The sequence below is a fragment of the Arvicanthis niloticus genome, chromosome 22 (assembly GCF_011762505.2).
Source record: "Arvicanthis niloticus isolate mArvNil1 chromosome 22, mArvNil1.pat.X, whole genome shotgun sequence".
NCBI lineage: Eukaryota > Metazoa > Chordata > Mammalia > Rodentia > Muridae > Arvicanthis > Arvicanthis niloticus.
The window spans coordinates 32,069,858-32,085,753 of record NC_133429.1 but is presented as its reverse complement, the minus strand read 5'-3'; the positions used below and the strand labels follow the sequence as shown (position 1 = coordinate 32,085,753).

The 15,896-nt window shown below is 38.4% G+C and overlaps 1 protein-coding gene across 7 annotated transcripts in view; it reads left to right on the top strand.

Moving 5' to 3' along the window:
* Nav3 (neuron navigator 3) overlaps positions 1-15,896 on the top strand; it is a 712,871-nt gene that overhangs the window by 558,157 nt on the left and 138,818 nt on the right. For 6 of the 7 annotated variants that reach the window (XM_076920185.1, XM_076920186.1, XM_076920181.1 and 3 more), the window contains one exon: positions 1,027-1,142. In XM_076920185.1, the coding sequence (XP_076776300.1) occupies positions 1,027-1,142 (116 nt within the window). Of the gene's footprint in view, positions 1-1,026; positions 1,143-9,424; positions 10,746-15,896 lie in introns of those variants that run through there. The other variant, XM_076920187.1, reaches the window with a different exon arrangement.

Here is a 15,896-nt window from a genome sequence, read left to right as displayed (position 1 = left end):
ATTTCACAGACAAGTACTTCTATAAGTGTTCTCATGCTAAGATATGACTATGGATGACTTGCTATGTGTTAGTCTCAGTACTGTAAATGGAATTGTTAGTAAGGCAGGTGGAATCTCTGCAAACCACATAGTCTGGCAGCACACAGCGTTGTGTCAGCTTGAGTCCTGTGTTTCAGTGCCTCATGCTGTGACTTTCTCAAACATGGGCTTTTGAATCAGATACATGTACAATTTCTATCTGTATCAAGAGATTCCCTAGAATTTTCACCTGTGTATAGAGGAAACTGTATAAAGTAAGACTGGAATATCAAAAGTATGTGCCTCCTAAGTTGACTACATTCCATTTTATTAGACAGTCCTTTACTTGTTAACTACATTTCTCTGGACACGAGTGACATGCACACAAATATAAGCATACAGGAGATCAGGGAAAGCATTTGTTTCTGACTAGTTTCAATGTCCCAGAATCTTTAGATTATCATAGTCACATGTGTGTCTCACTGCCTATGTGTTATTTATTCTTATGCATTCTATGTTAGATACATTTTATAACATAGGCATTAAAAAAAGTTTCAGGTATGGTTTCAGTGCTTTACTATAATTACAAAAGCATTATATGGCCAATGTTCAAGATGTTCTATAAAGTGGACACACATTTTTCTTTTGCTCCCACACCCAATGCAATCAATCATAGATAGTTACAAACTTTCAAGTGCAGGTAAATCCAAGAGATCTTAATCAATACCTAACTCATTCGTGATATATATATATATATATATATATATATATATATATATATATATATATATATATATACTCATACTTCATACTTTGGTATATAAAATAAATTCATAATTTCTCATAGAGATAGGTATCTGTGGAGCATCTCTGTTGTAAAAAAAAAAAAAGAGTTAATGATCTTGATGGAAAACTTGTAATGAACTGATTTCTCCTGTGTTGAAGAATTACTTTGATGAGTCATTGGTGACCACAATTGTTTGTCTCTGTCTTCTTGGTTAACTTCAGAGCACATTCAGAAAATGAAGGCACCTCTTTACCACCTGCTGACTCCTGTACCAGCCCCACAAAGATGGATTCTTCCTACAGTAAGACGGCTAAGCAATGCCTAGAAGAGATATCTGGTAAGTGAGTTTTTATAATCTCCCTCAATGTCTATTTTATTAGATCATGTTGGCTCTGTGAGTTTTGCACGACTGGACTCTGTATGGTTCAGGCTTCAGAGTTACTCACATATTGGATGTTCTGGTTAAGACAATCTCCTTGTTGCTTTGAAAAGAGAAAGAAAAAATAAAAACAATGGTTATTCTTCCAGAACCTGAAAGTGTAATTTTTTTAAGGCATTTTGCTTTTCAAGGGATTTCTCTGGTTAGCAGAGTGACCCTGAGATATGGAGGTTGGGATGTATCAAAGATATAATATTACTGTAATATTATAACTGATAAAATCCTGTCCTATATTTAATTCCATAAAGTTTATAACATTTCTCCAATGTACATATTGGAAAATAAACTAGTTGGAAAGGTGTTTCAATGTACATATATAGGTGATATAAAAAAAATTGCAAATCTCCCAGGTACAGTTATCAGAGTTTTGATTGTGGGAAAGGGGATTTGCAGTTTGATCCAAATATTTTTCCAGTAATGTATATATGCCTAGGGTTATATCGAAAACCTTTAATATAATTTTATTATGTATATATTTATTATGTATAATATAGTCCTACTCATTCATGAGTACCCAAGAAATGTCTTTGAAAACTATATTGTCATGAGTTGGAGAAAGAGAATTTAAGAAATTTTGTTAGACTTGCAAGTAGAGGCATGTCTGTTTTTTTCCAATAAATCTTCCTGTTAGCCTTTATGTGTTTACTGGTAAGTCCAAAGGCAAAATCATGAGGAAGAATTCAATTTTTGAAAATTCATGTTTTACTTCAAGGCCTTTAAGGATCAAAAAAAAAAAAAAAAAAACCACCGCAGAGGAGGTTAAGAAGTGTCTGCACTTTGATAGCCATGAAATTCAATTCAGCAAGCATGAACCCTTCTTAAAATATCCATCACTGAATAATGAGAGTCATGATAAAATAACACTCCAGGAGTATCCTGTGGAATGAAAATTGGTGATATTATTAGACATCAGTGATTTTGGATGGCAAATACAACACAGGGCCAGTTCAGGGGAGGGGGAAGAGATTATGATGTGAACATATGACTATGCTAATGGTATTTATAGACTCCAGAGATCTCAGAGAAGTGTCAAGATGATGGCGTGTCCCTGTGTTGTGACAAATATTTTATGAAGCATGGTAGGAAGAAGCTTCAATTACCATACTGAATGTGCATGAACATCTGCATCATGCCTGTGAAGTACAGGCACTCCAATCTATAGTTGCAAGTGAATTTGAGTAGAATTTAAATTTTAATTGCTGTGGGTTTCACAAAGGGACACCATTTTCTAAAGCTACCCTATCACTGTGTAGTGCTGATGGAATAAATAAGCATATTTAATTTTTCAAGCTTCGTATTCTGCCGGCATTGAATCATTTTTCATATTTCTAATTAACATTTCTATTTAATGTTCTGTTATCATAATAGAGTATTTGAAAATGAAATATAAACCAGATTTTAGTATAATAATGTAAGGGACTTAATACAGGGAATAGTATTTTGTGGAAGTAATGAGTTCTTCATATGGGTCACACATTGAGGAAGGGAAGGAAAAAGAAAATAGATTCTGAAATGAATCCGGTGCTCTTACGTCACTCTTATTACCATGATGTGTTTGAAATTAGCTTTACAGTTGGGAATACTGTCTCTTCTTCCAGTACAATCCCTGTCTTAATTTGTGGTGTTTCAAAGATGTGAAAAAATGGCTCACTCAATAACCTAGCCTTCTCCAGGGACCTTATCCCACAGCCTCACAGTCCTATGGTCAGAGCTTAGTCCTTGGCATTATCAGAAACTATAACTTCTCCATAACATCATTGCCATGAATCCTATTCATCATATATGTCTGTGTATGATACATGTCATACACATGTGAACCATCAGAAGCTGAATAGGAGTTGTACCCTGGTCCTCTAGAAGAACAGCTAGTGCTCTTAACTACTGTACCATTTCTCCAGCCCCATAAATTCTATTCTTCATGCTTGAAGTTCCCTATGTTTACAGTTAATCTCCCCACCATTCTCTGGCTCCACAATGACTCTGCTAGCATTCCCAGTTTATAAACTGGTTTTTTTTTTTTTTTTTTTTTTTTTTTTGTCACTTCTCAAATCACCTGCACCTTCCTTCTTAATCAGCTCAGTTCTTGTGGTAGCTGGAAGTTTCTTCTCCTTCCAAACACACCCCTAATTCCTTCATCCTCTCTTATTTTCCCAAACTCTGCTCAGTCCCTCAAATTCTTAGACACAAAATGTTACTCCTTTTTTCCTCAAAACTCTAATACTACCTGTAACTAGACTTGTTAACTGTTAACTGTGATGTCACTTTACTGAAAAATGGGATGCAGAGAAGGGGCGTCCATGCACTCTGCATTTATGTCTACCTACTCGGAGCATCTATTCCCACTTAACACACTTTTACTTTGCTCTTCTTGGACAGCACTCTCATTTCCCTGCTAATGTTCATCTTTGCTACTAAACCATCTCTTCAGACCATGAGGTGATGACGTATCTCTAACTTCAATATAATATAAGACAACTTTCCTTTGCCTTCCGACTCTACAGCTATAATTTAATCATTTCGTCCTACTTGGGTAACCTTCTAACCAGCCACTAATCCTTTCTCGTTGTTGCCCCAGCTTACTCTATAGCCCTTTCACCTCATGTCTGCACTAAAATTGCTCTTAATTGAAGTTGTTATTATTGGAGATCAGTCCAAATCTAAGGATTAAGCTGTATGGCTCATCTTATTGACATCTAACCAGGAATCTAAGAGACTCCCTGGCTTGATTTCAGCATTCCATTGATTTTCCCCAAACCTCATTGTTCTTTCCTGGTAATCATTTCTACTTATGCCTTTCCACCCTAATTTCCTATCATGGAAACAATTCAGTTTTCTTCCCAAGACTGTATTACACATGGGTACTACAGTAGTTCCTGGCTTTGCATGTGATCCATACACTAGTGGCTCACAAATGTTTCTCTCCTCTAGTCCTCTCCTTTGCAACCTGACTCAGGTATCCATTCTTTACATAGTTCCACTTAAATATCTCACATTTATTTCCAACATACTACATTTAAAACCATGCCCTAAGGCTACCTTCAAACCATCCTTTGTTTGTATCTTCTTCTCTTTGGTTGATAGTAAGTAATGTAATCCTTCAGTTACTCAGGCCTGATACTAAAGAATCCTTTGTGACCTCTGCCACCTGATGTTCAGTCCATTACCCTATGTGTATTGCCTGCTCTCTGAGCTCAGGGACATGGGAATAAGCTTTGGATATACTTCTCAATGTTTGATAATTTTCCATATCCCTCTCATGTCCCCTCTCAGAAACTCAGAAGCTCAATATGGATGACACTCTGTATGCTGTTCCCATAAGGACTAAAGTGCTGTTCTGGCAATATAACTCAGTGGGAGAGTCCGAGCCTAGTAAATGGGAATCCATAAATTGAACTTTTAACACTGCACAAAACAAACAAACAAACAAACTGCTAATGTTCTAAGCCATTTAAGTAGAGTCTCTATTCTATTACATTTTCTACTCTAAATATATTTTCAAGATATATCTAGAATAGAGCTCTTCCTTTCCATGTCTGTCTTATAAACTGGTATATCCCAGTCTGTAATTGGTACATACCTCCCATCCTATTACTGTTTCTGAAATGAAAAACAATGCAGATATTATATAAATGAGACCCTTGATGGGGAAGTGTACTAAACAATTTTTAGTTGTATACAGCATGTAGGAAATAGGAGACCTACTGTGGGCTTTGGGAGACATGCCAGTCAAGATAAACATAGGGTGATTAGTACTGAATTAATCCTCTAACTAAATCATGGTTTGCAAGCTGAACTTCCCCAAGAGGCTAGGGTGTTTGAATGTGTGCACCTGTTTCTGGCTAGCGGTGCTACTCGGTAAAGTTGTGAGACCTCCTGGAGATGATGTAGCTCTACACGTGGAGGTGTGGTGTGAGAAGATGTGGACCACTGTGGGCAGCCTGTCCATTCCATAGTCATGTCCAGTCGACTCTCGCTCTTCCTGACTTAAAGTTTGCATGGCCAATTTTCTCCAGACCCTGCCATGCCTACTGCACCTGATGGAATTCCTTCCTCAAATTGAGAATCAAACTACACCTTTCTGTCCTTGAGTTGCTTCTCCTTGGGTATTTTTGTCCCAGCGATGAGGAATGTAACTAATAAAGACCTAAGTGGGAAAAAACAAAATAATTTCAATTATATATATATATATATATATATATATATATATATATATATATATATATATATATATATATATATATATAATGAAACTGCCTTTCTCTCCCTCTGAAAAATTTTGATATGTTACCCAGGGGGATAGAAATCCCTTTTCTTTTAATTAAAAAAATTGTCAAATTTATCTCTGTCCCATTACTTACATGATATATGGCCTGTAAGGATTATAATACTCTTAAGGAGTAAACTTAGTTCATTCTGCAGTGGAAATTGGTTAGAGGAATTTGCTAAGAAGGAGGCTTAGCTGTTTAAATTCTCCTTGATGTAATATCTGACTGGTAGCAGTTAAAATGTCTTTTTTTTTTTTTTTTTCAAGAAAATGTTGTGGAAGAAATTTAGTGTAATTCAATTTGATTGTTGGGTAAGAATTAGAAACAGAAGGCCTTACTTTGCAATTGAAGAATCTTTGTAACTTTTTAATATTCTCCAAGGTTGTGAGAACACCAGTCAAGTTTCTTCTCGTTCTTCAGTCATTTGGAGAAAGATCCATGCCGTTTACCTGATCTGATGATGGTGATTCTAATAATTATTATTATGCATATACAATCCAGACCAACGCATTGATTAGCTTATAGGTCCCACTGCTTTCTCTAAGATACACATTGTGACACTCTGTATGCCATCCCAGAAGAACTAAAGTGATGCTCTGATGTTATATTCCCGAGTGAATGTATCGTGTACATTCAGTGCTTTAGCTTTTGTTTGCATTTTCACCTGCTTCGCCAGAGAGAATTTACTCTCTGAGACCATTTCTTTTAGTGCCATGAGATCCAGCCAAACGTGATTGAGATTAAATGTTCATCCCTTTGTAGGTGGCTTTAGATTTTGCTTTCTAGTTAAGTTCACATTTGGCTTTTCTCTTCTTTTTGCACAAGGCTCTCTGTTCCCATGTGTATCTAGTCTATGTGCAACATTTGTGCAATGCAGTTTTTAACCTTTAACTGGAATATATTCAATTATATGAATATAAACCTGGTATCTTGCTTTCTAAGAAAAAATATTGAAATAAGTGAATGGTTTCATGGAATTACTATAGAACCAAATGTATAGGTTTAAGAAAAGGATAAGGTAGTGGTTATTTACATTGTTACATTAAAAAATAAGTAATATCTGGCATTTAAGAGCTTTGCAAATGATCACTAGAATTTCCATCTCCTGAGTGTTTATAGAGTCTAAAGAGATGAAGCTCTTGTGATTTAAATTAAGTTAGATCTTCTACTCAAATAGCCAAATAGGAGAGCAATGCTTACTAGAGATCTGAGAGCATTCTTTTCCAGGACATTATATTGGATATATTTTATTTCATAAATATTAGACAAAATTAAAATGAGTCATATTTATGCAGTTGTTTCCATTTTTTTAATGGAAGCTTTTCATCCACCTTGTATAACATGTATTTCTCTGTGTGATTCCAAAGAAATAAAAATACCCTTGTGTTGTGCACAGGCAACAAAGCAGGGACAGATGCCTGTAGTGATGTGAGTAGGTTCCCTACAGTTGTCAGGGTAAATTTACATCTAATAGTTCCAGAGGCAGAACTACAGTAATTACAAGCTTACAAGCTTGTTATAAAATCTTTACATAAGGAGAAAAAATGACAACCACCCCCATTTGCCATTTCTTTTGTCGGGCTATCTTTTCAAAATGTGTATGCTATTTATCTGTAGTTTCTTCTTTGCTCAGTTTCATTGAATTTAGCCCACGTTTACAGTCTTCACTCCATAAGGAGAGTGCTGGATATCTGGCCCAAGAGAATTAGGATGACATATGCAATTTGATTTGATAAATAAAATGAGAGTATTAAAAATGACATGGGCCATTCCTGAAGAGAAGCATTGAGAATTGTTGTGTAGATTATTCATCTCTGCTATGTCATAAGATCAATACGTCCCAGGCTGTGGTCTTGGTATGGGTCTCAGAGTAACATATACCAGAGAAAAGAGCTGTTAACCACTACAAGGTGGATATTAATGTCAAGAAAGTGCATTGTTGTTTTGAAAGGCATTCAGAACAACATTTCTTAACCTTGACAGTACTGACATTGGATAGTACACAGTTTGGTTTTGTGGGCTTTAGAATCTGTCATCCCATGATAAACAGCACCATGGCTTCCGTTCCATAGATGTCACCCTCTCCCATCGGAACCACAAATGTCTCCTAGGGAACAAAAGCCATCCTCAATTAGACACCACTAATCTCATCCTAGTGGCTCTCAAAATGGGGTCCCAGAACCAGTAATGCTTGGGAAAATATCAGAAAAGCAATGTCACGACCTTCTAAGACCTACTAAATGAACAGTTGTGGGGCTGGCGCCTCAGAAATGGTGCTTTAATAAGTCCCTTTAATGGTTCTTTAGAGAAACTGGAAAACCACTGCTTAAGCTGATTGGCATATAAACACCCTCTTGAAAGAGAAGGGTATAATTATTGCTTTCATGTATACATGTAGAAGTTCAGCTTTTTGACCTATAAAGTATTAGGGCCCCTTTCAGTGAGGCCTTTGGCTACATTACCATATGTCAAACAATATATGTGCAACCTGGGTCATAGAAATACAACATTTCCACCTTAAGACCTGCATTATATTCTCATAGTTTGGAAATACTTGGTTAGGTCTAACAAAACTTGAAAGCAAGAACAAATTATTTTTGGAACAAAATTGTTTTTGAAGCATAAGGATCAATTTTAGTTAATTATTTATATATATATTAATTTCATTTAAACATGTATTATGTAAAAAAACATGTATTATGTAAACACAACTTTTTAAAGTGTGAAAATTAGTAAACAACATTCACAATTGATGGCTTGATTGTTGATGGCAATATATTAGTGACCTTTCTTTCCATCTAGTCTTACATATTTGTAACCTGGATTTAAGTATGGTTTGCCCTGAATGGGGCCATGAGAGGGCATTCCCTTTTCAAAGGAAGTTGTCATCAGTGGAAGCAATGAGAAGTGCATTTTATTGTGCTATTTTATATAGGTAGGAATAGGGTATTTCTCTCCACTGAGAGTGGAAATTATAGCTGAAAGTGGAAATCACAATTAATTTAATTTATCCTCTCTGTAGATGATATAGCCTATATGTAATTTGACTAATAGACTCTACTATCTTGATCCATTATTTTCTCAATGTTAGTATGTGGTATTTGGGAACAGAAAATCTTCAAAAGTTCTTTCTTTTTCTTTAAGAAGCTTTTAAATCATCCATGTTATACATGATTTTTGATACAACACATATTTGCTTTGTGAAAACAAATTTTCCTAAAGTCTGGATTTCATCCCAACAGCTTGGTGTATACACCATGTATGAGACAAAAATAAGTGAATCTTTTAAGAGTTTCCTATATTTATCAAAATATGAAATATTAAGAACTGATTATACTGTGATTAGCTCATGAGTTGACTTAAGAAACTGCTCAACATACAAAATCATAATGTACATTGTGATATACAAAACCATAATAATGTACATTGTGGTTTACAAAAATCGTAATGTACATTGTGTGTGTTATTTTGCACTGTTTTATTATGCACTGGACTCTAAACTTCCAGGTGAATGGTTTGAGTAACTTTCTTCAGCTAAGACTTTTTGCTTCTATGTTTTTGAAGGAAATATGGAAGAAATCTTAATTTCATTATCATGGTAGGATTTTATTCATTATCTTCAGAATTTAAAGGGGTAAAACACCATGAACTTGTTCTGTAAAGGATAGGAAGTGGTCTTTCCCTTTAAAACATTACCTGACAGAGGGGAGAGGGAGTCGGGCTCCAGTTTTTGGGTCCTTTACACTCTTAAATTTGATCTGTGCTTTTACAGCAGGAATGCCAACAGTCGGAAAGCATATCTGCCTGCTTCAGCTGCCTGCAGCTATAGAGAATTAGTCTGTCATTCTCAGAATCTCAGGAAGCGCATGCCGTGTAAGAGTGTGTGTGAGCGTCTGTGCTACTGTGTGGGAGGCTGGGTTGGCTGAGAGTCATTGAGATGTGCAGAGGATCCGCCGTATAGCATCTCTGTTCAGGCTTGGCTCTGAAACCTGTGGCATTCTCGCTTGGCCAGCTGCTGCCGTGCCTGTGCCTCTGTTTTAATTTAGCAGGATGTTTGCTGCCATGGCAGCTAGCAGCATCCACTGCAGCAGCAAGGGAGAACCATAGATCTGGCGATGCAGGTGGAATACTAAAATATGAGGAGGCTCAGCAGGGCTGGGCTTCCTTGCTTGATCTCTGCTGTCTGTGGGCTCTGCTGCAGAAGCCGTACTTGCTGCACTGTGTCAGCTTGTTAGAGTAAAGGTTTCACAGACCTTGATCAGTGAAAAGCAAGGCTGCGGGGCGGGAACGAGAGACACCCTGCTTTGCCTCCACCTTGCATTTCGGAACACAGAAGCAATAGAGGGAAATGCGGACGCCCCATCCTGCTGAGACATACGATTGGATGAAGACAGAAAAACGTAGTTGGCTTCCTGGGTGACTTTTTCAGCTGGAGCAGAGTCTTTCGTGAACTCTTTTTTTTTTTTTTTTTTTTTTTTTTGGCTTAAGACATTTATTTGCACAAAATGTTTTGTAAGTACTGCTGATGGGTGAAATGACGCGGCAAGCTCAATTGTGGGAAAGTGACTGTCTTGATCATTGTCCTGTGAATGTCTGAGCCTGAGCTTTTGTTGAAGTGCACGTGCTAATTAAAACCAAAAAAGGGGACAGCTACAATTGTAGTGTAAAGAGACAATATGAAGTCCGACTGAAAAAGAGGAAGGCATTAGAACCATGCAGCAGGCTGCTGGGCTCTCTGTGTTTCGCGGCAAAGAAGTAAAGAAAAAGGGAGCTTGTCTTCAGAAGCAAAAGTCTTTGACCAACCTTTCCCTCTCCAGTGAGGGGGAGAGGAGACCTACTGTGCGCATTTCCAACTGGTTTGGAAATGCAGCCAAGGCTAGCCAGAGAGAATCCAACTATGCAGAAAGAAGATGTCTCTCAAGGTTTCTGTCTAAGTCTGTGCAGTCACTGTATCATGGCAGTGCCTCAGGAGCCTGGAGCTTGCCTGCAGGAGGCAGCCAGTCCTGTGCAGATGACTTAGAGGACTGGCCTGGAAGAAAAGGTTTAGACGGAGAAAGTGATGAAGACAGCAAGTCTGAAGATGAAAACGGGTCCTCCAAGCCAAGCAGTACAAGCCGAAGTTGGGCTGAAGAGGAGGGAGAAAGCTGCCTACGGGAAGGGACCGCTCACCTGGATGAGGATGTGATCCTCACCATGCTGGGGGATCTGGAACAGGCACTTTACAGTGACTTGCTAGGTGAGTCCAGGACAGGATTCATGGCAGTCAGTTAATTACCTTTCCTTGTCAGACTAATTTTTTTTTTTAATATATGTGCTTAAGATTCTAATTTCATCTTCCTTGAAATTGTTTTTCTTATGAAACTGAACTCTGAATTCCTGTTTTGAATTTTAACTGGGCAGAGTAAACAGCCTCATTGGTGGTGGGTATCACTTGGCTGGGTGTCTGGGATATCCTAAATGTAAGTATGCTTTCGACTTAGTCTTTGTGGGAGACTTGGTTAACTTCCCTCAAGGTGACCTTATCCTTCATGTGTAATGAAGATGGAATGGTCTCCTGGGTAAATTTCTGGTTGCATTTGCTGCCTTGGAGGTCCCTAAATAGATGACTGCTCCCTTTTGATATTTCAAGCCCCTTGCATGCAGAGGCCAGCACTCTCTTTCCCTGCCTTGCTTTCTTGCCTTCCTTTCTTTCCTCCTTCCTGTATCTTGGAACAGCTGTTCCTCTATATGTAGAACTATAACATCTAGCTATATTACCACTAAACTATGGGAATAACTGTTAACTGTTTCATTTTTCACAATCGTTTTAAATGGCAACATTAATAACTTGCAGGATCATTTTTAACTGGATGGATGGCAGGGCTTTGGTGGTGAAACTTGAAAGGTCGGCCTTGCCACTTCCCTAACACATGGACCTAAAGAGGGGCCCACATTTAATATTTCTCCATTTAGTTTCCCACTGTCACACATTTACATCACAGAATTGCCTCAGTATCTCTAAATGCTAAGCCACAGAGGACATCGAATTTTATATCAGTATGGGCTTTCGGAATGGACTTTGTAGGGCATTCTATAAGTTCAAAAGCACTACTTCTGTCCACTGATCTCTTTGTTTCCCAGACACAGATGGTGCTAAGTACAGATTTGTTTTTATTCTCTATGTGAACGTCTGGTGACAAGGTGTTTTATGAGGTTGTCTGGGATGTTTCAGGGAACAGCTTTGGAATGAGAAAGCTTAGAGAGACAGCAGAGGCAAATACAGCTCAATTTTGCATGTCGGTTTGGCTCAGAAAGAGTAATGATTACACAGTTTTGAGAAAAGTGATTCCTGAATGTAAATTCACCAGGTACTAGGGTGTCAGAGATTTATCTCCACAGCACTGTATGATCTGGGTGATGAACTGTTTCTCATAAAGGAAGCTCTACATGGTATAAAGATGAGAAGAAGTCTTGATCCATATGTCTTTTTCTCCTTTTTTCCTCTCTTTTTGATCCTCCGAAACTGTAGAGTCAAACAGGATTCATCTTTGGCTTATAACGTTGTCGTATTCATCTTGTTCTAAGTACCTTTCATGTTGGTATTTTCAGCCATGTGAGCAGAGTGTAGTCCCCAGGCAGGATTCAGAGGTTGCTGTGTTAGATTATTGTAAGAAGTGATTGGGTATAAGTATGAAACCTCACTCATTGTGCATAAATAACCTGGATTATTACTGTCTCAGGATAGCCCCCCAATAGAAGAGTGTATGCCATGTATTTGAACTGAGATCTTGCTTATCACATCCACATGTTTAGTCTCCATAAGGATTTCTCCTTCTACCCACCAGTGCCAGCATTCAAAATGCAAGTAAGAAGTAAGGGGAAAAAGACATTCAAGTAGTTCTCGTGTATTTCCATATGTTCATATTTCCATATCAAGCACGACAAGGAAATTTCCTAGATTGTGATGCTTTAACTTTGTAGAATTTCTGCTTTGTTGTTGCCTAGGTTCTGCCTATGATCAACATGGCCTAAGTTAGCTTTGGCCAAAGTTTCATGAGTTCAGTATTTTACTATTGAGTATTCTAATAAATTATTCAGGCTAGGGTCTATGCTATAAATATATAGGACAATGTTTGCAATGCTACTATCTTACCATTGACCATCTCTTTTTCTATTCCTATCAAATATCAAGATCATAAGGACGAGTTTAAAAGTTTTATCAGAAAATCATGGCTGGGGACATCCACAAAACGAGGGTCACTATTCAAAACGAGAAAAGCTTTCAATAGCAAAGTGTGCAGAGTGAATTCTGTAATGGATCCAGTTATATAAATCAAGTTTCACACATATATAATTTGATTTCTATTAAAAGATGGTAGTGTGACAATGTTAATTATAATATGTATATTTAAAGCACATATAGTAAGGGCAGACCATCCAAATTAAATTCCCTATTATGCACTGGTTGTGAAGCAGAGGCACTATTCTGGAAGCTGTTGGAAAACCCTCTGCACCAGTGTTAAAAATTCAAGTGGATTAGAGAATAAACCATTTGAAAAACTGTGTAGACATCTCTACCATTGGATTGGCAAAAAATGAGAACCCTCTTTGGGGAATAGTGGTTGAGTTTCAGATTATGCAGATGGGAAGAAATGAATTGTTTTTGTTGTTTAAGGAAATTTCTCTCATGTGCATCCTTCTTATAACCTTTCTTTTCTTGCTAAGCAGTTAGATATATATGTCCCTTGGTTTGGCCTCCTCCCAACCCCCACAAAGCCTTACTACATCATCTGAATACCACTTTGAAAGACATTCCAGACTCTGCAATCATTCCTTAGGGGATTACAAATGCACTTAGTTTTTATCTTGCCTTTCGTGGGTCACTGAAATTATTTGCTACAATACATTTAGCTCTGGTTATTATCCTTCATGGAACAAATAAGGCAGCAAAGATGGCATGCTCTGTAAGTGTGGGAGGGCAGAGAGCCGCCTGTTTGATTGCCAGGAGTGGCATAGTGTCACCTGTAAGTGTCCTTAGGGGAAAATCAAAGGGTGGAGTAAGGGGGATACTATAGTTCTTGCATTTGAGGGAAATTGCGTAAACAAGGCCAGATTTCAACTGGATTAAACACTCCTATTGTGCTACCAAAAGGAAATAGATAAGAAAAATTATTCAGTGAAACAAAATGTTCATGTTTATTCTTTAAAGTATTGCTTAAAAACATGGGGAATAGTTCAAATATCAATTCCAATATTGTGGTCTAACAAATGGTAAGACAGCCTGGATGCAGATGGGCTGGGGATAGGCAGTATACAGTGATGTAGGTAGCGTGAGTATGTTCCAGGTCAGTGCTTTGCAGCTGCCCCCTCTCACTTGGTATCCCCTCTCACCTCCCCCCTGCCCCCATGGTCTCTACTTCCCTGCTCTTAAAGTCTCTAGTGTATTTTCATCTTTAAATTTCCTCACCATTCTCCTTTTGCCTTCCTCTCTCCCTCTGTCTCCCATGGTGATTAATTTTGGAAGAGGAGGAACTGGATGGGGGTGGGGAAGGGGAGGGAAAAAGGGTAACATGATCAGGTATGGGGGGAGGGTATTGGTAAGACAGGAAAGAAGCCCTGAGAGCCAGCAGAATGAATGGAAATATGCAACCTGGGGGTGGAGGAGTGCTGAAAGGTGGTGGTGTTGCAGAATTCTCTAGAAAGTACCAGGAACTTGAGAGGTGAGGGATTCTCAGGACTCAAAGGGAGGGACCTTAGATGAAATGCCCAACAGTGGGGAAAAGGAAACTAGTAGATTCTACCTCCAGCAGAAAGATAAGGTATCAAGTAGGGATGGATAGGGTTGCAATCCCACAGTCAAAAATTCTGACCCAGAATTGTTCCTATCTAAAAGAACTCCAGGGACAAAAATAAAGAAGAAACGGAGGAAAAGGAGGTCCATTGATTGGTCCAATAATCTCAAGAGGAAGCCCCAAGGCCTGACACTATTATTGATGCTATGGTGTGCTTTCAGACAGGAGCCTAGCATGGCTGTCCTCTGAGAGGCTCAACAAGCAGCTGACTGAGCAGACATAGATATTATACCCAACCGTTGGATGGAAGTCAGGGAACCCCTGTGGTTGAATTAGGGAAAGGCTGAAGGAAGCTGAGGAGGGTTGACCCCATAGAAAGACCAACAATCTCAACCAGCCTGAACTCCTAAGATCTCTCAGACACTAAGCCACCAACCAGGCAGTATACACCAGCTTATATGAGGCCCCTGACACATACATAGCAGAGGACTGTCTGGTCTGGCCTCAGTAGAGGAAGACTTGCCTAACCTAGAGAGACTTGAGGCCCCAGGAAGAGGGCAGGCCTGGTCCCTGGTTGAGGGTACATCCTCTGGGAGACAGTGGGGAGGAGGAATGGGATGAGGAACTTTAGAAGAGGGGACTGGGAGGAGGGCAATGCTGGAAAAAAAATCATAAAAAGTAATAAAATGAAATAAAATAATAATAACAACAAAGCCCTCCAAACACAACAATAAATAAATAAATAAATAAATAAATAAATAAGAAACAACAAAAAAAATCTCCACTATTTACCTCAATCTGTTGCTCCTGTTTTTCTTTCGGCTATAACTATATTCTCCCACCACTCTTTCAATTTTTCTCTGCCAGCTATCTTTTTATTCCCCAACATTATAGCAGATGACTTGGATGTGGAAAAGGAACATTTCAGTAGGTTGTTTCTCATGAACTTTGTCCTCTTCATGAGAATCATGTCTGCAATTTCCAGAGAGGATGTGGTTGGTATCTTGGAGCTTAGAAACAGTCCTAGTTTCTAAGGAAGTCAATCAAGGGATTAGAGATTACATGGTTTGGATTCATGTGGAGAAGTTTATACCACATGCCTGCCATCCCATCTTATATTTTTTCTATTTGTTAAACTGTGTTTCTTTCAATGAAGCAATCCCATACAGCCTCCGTGTGGAATAATAATGCTGTTATCTGCAGAAAACATTTATAAACAAGTAGGAACAAGTTTACAGGCTGGGACAGACCTTGTGGCTATTTGGATGGGCATCCATACTGAGTGGTAATGAACAAGGCAGTAATGATTATCTAAGACAGACAGTCAAGGAACTGCCAGGAGTCCCGACAGGAGTCTTGGTATTTGAGCAGTGCTGTGGAATAGTATAAGGTTTTTTTTTGTTTGTTTTTTTTGTTTTGTTTTGTTTTTTTTTTTTCAGTTGCTTTCAGAGCTGCTGGATCCACTGAGGGGAACTTATGAGGACCTGTTGTGGTTCGCTCCCTAAAACTATTTTCATCATTAGTCCTGCTGAATGACGGCAGGAGAGAGGTGTAGTGTTTTCAGGGTTGAAGATGGAGATGAAGTTAATATACATGTCCCATGTGAGACGTAGATC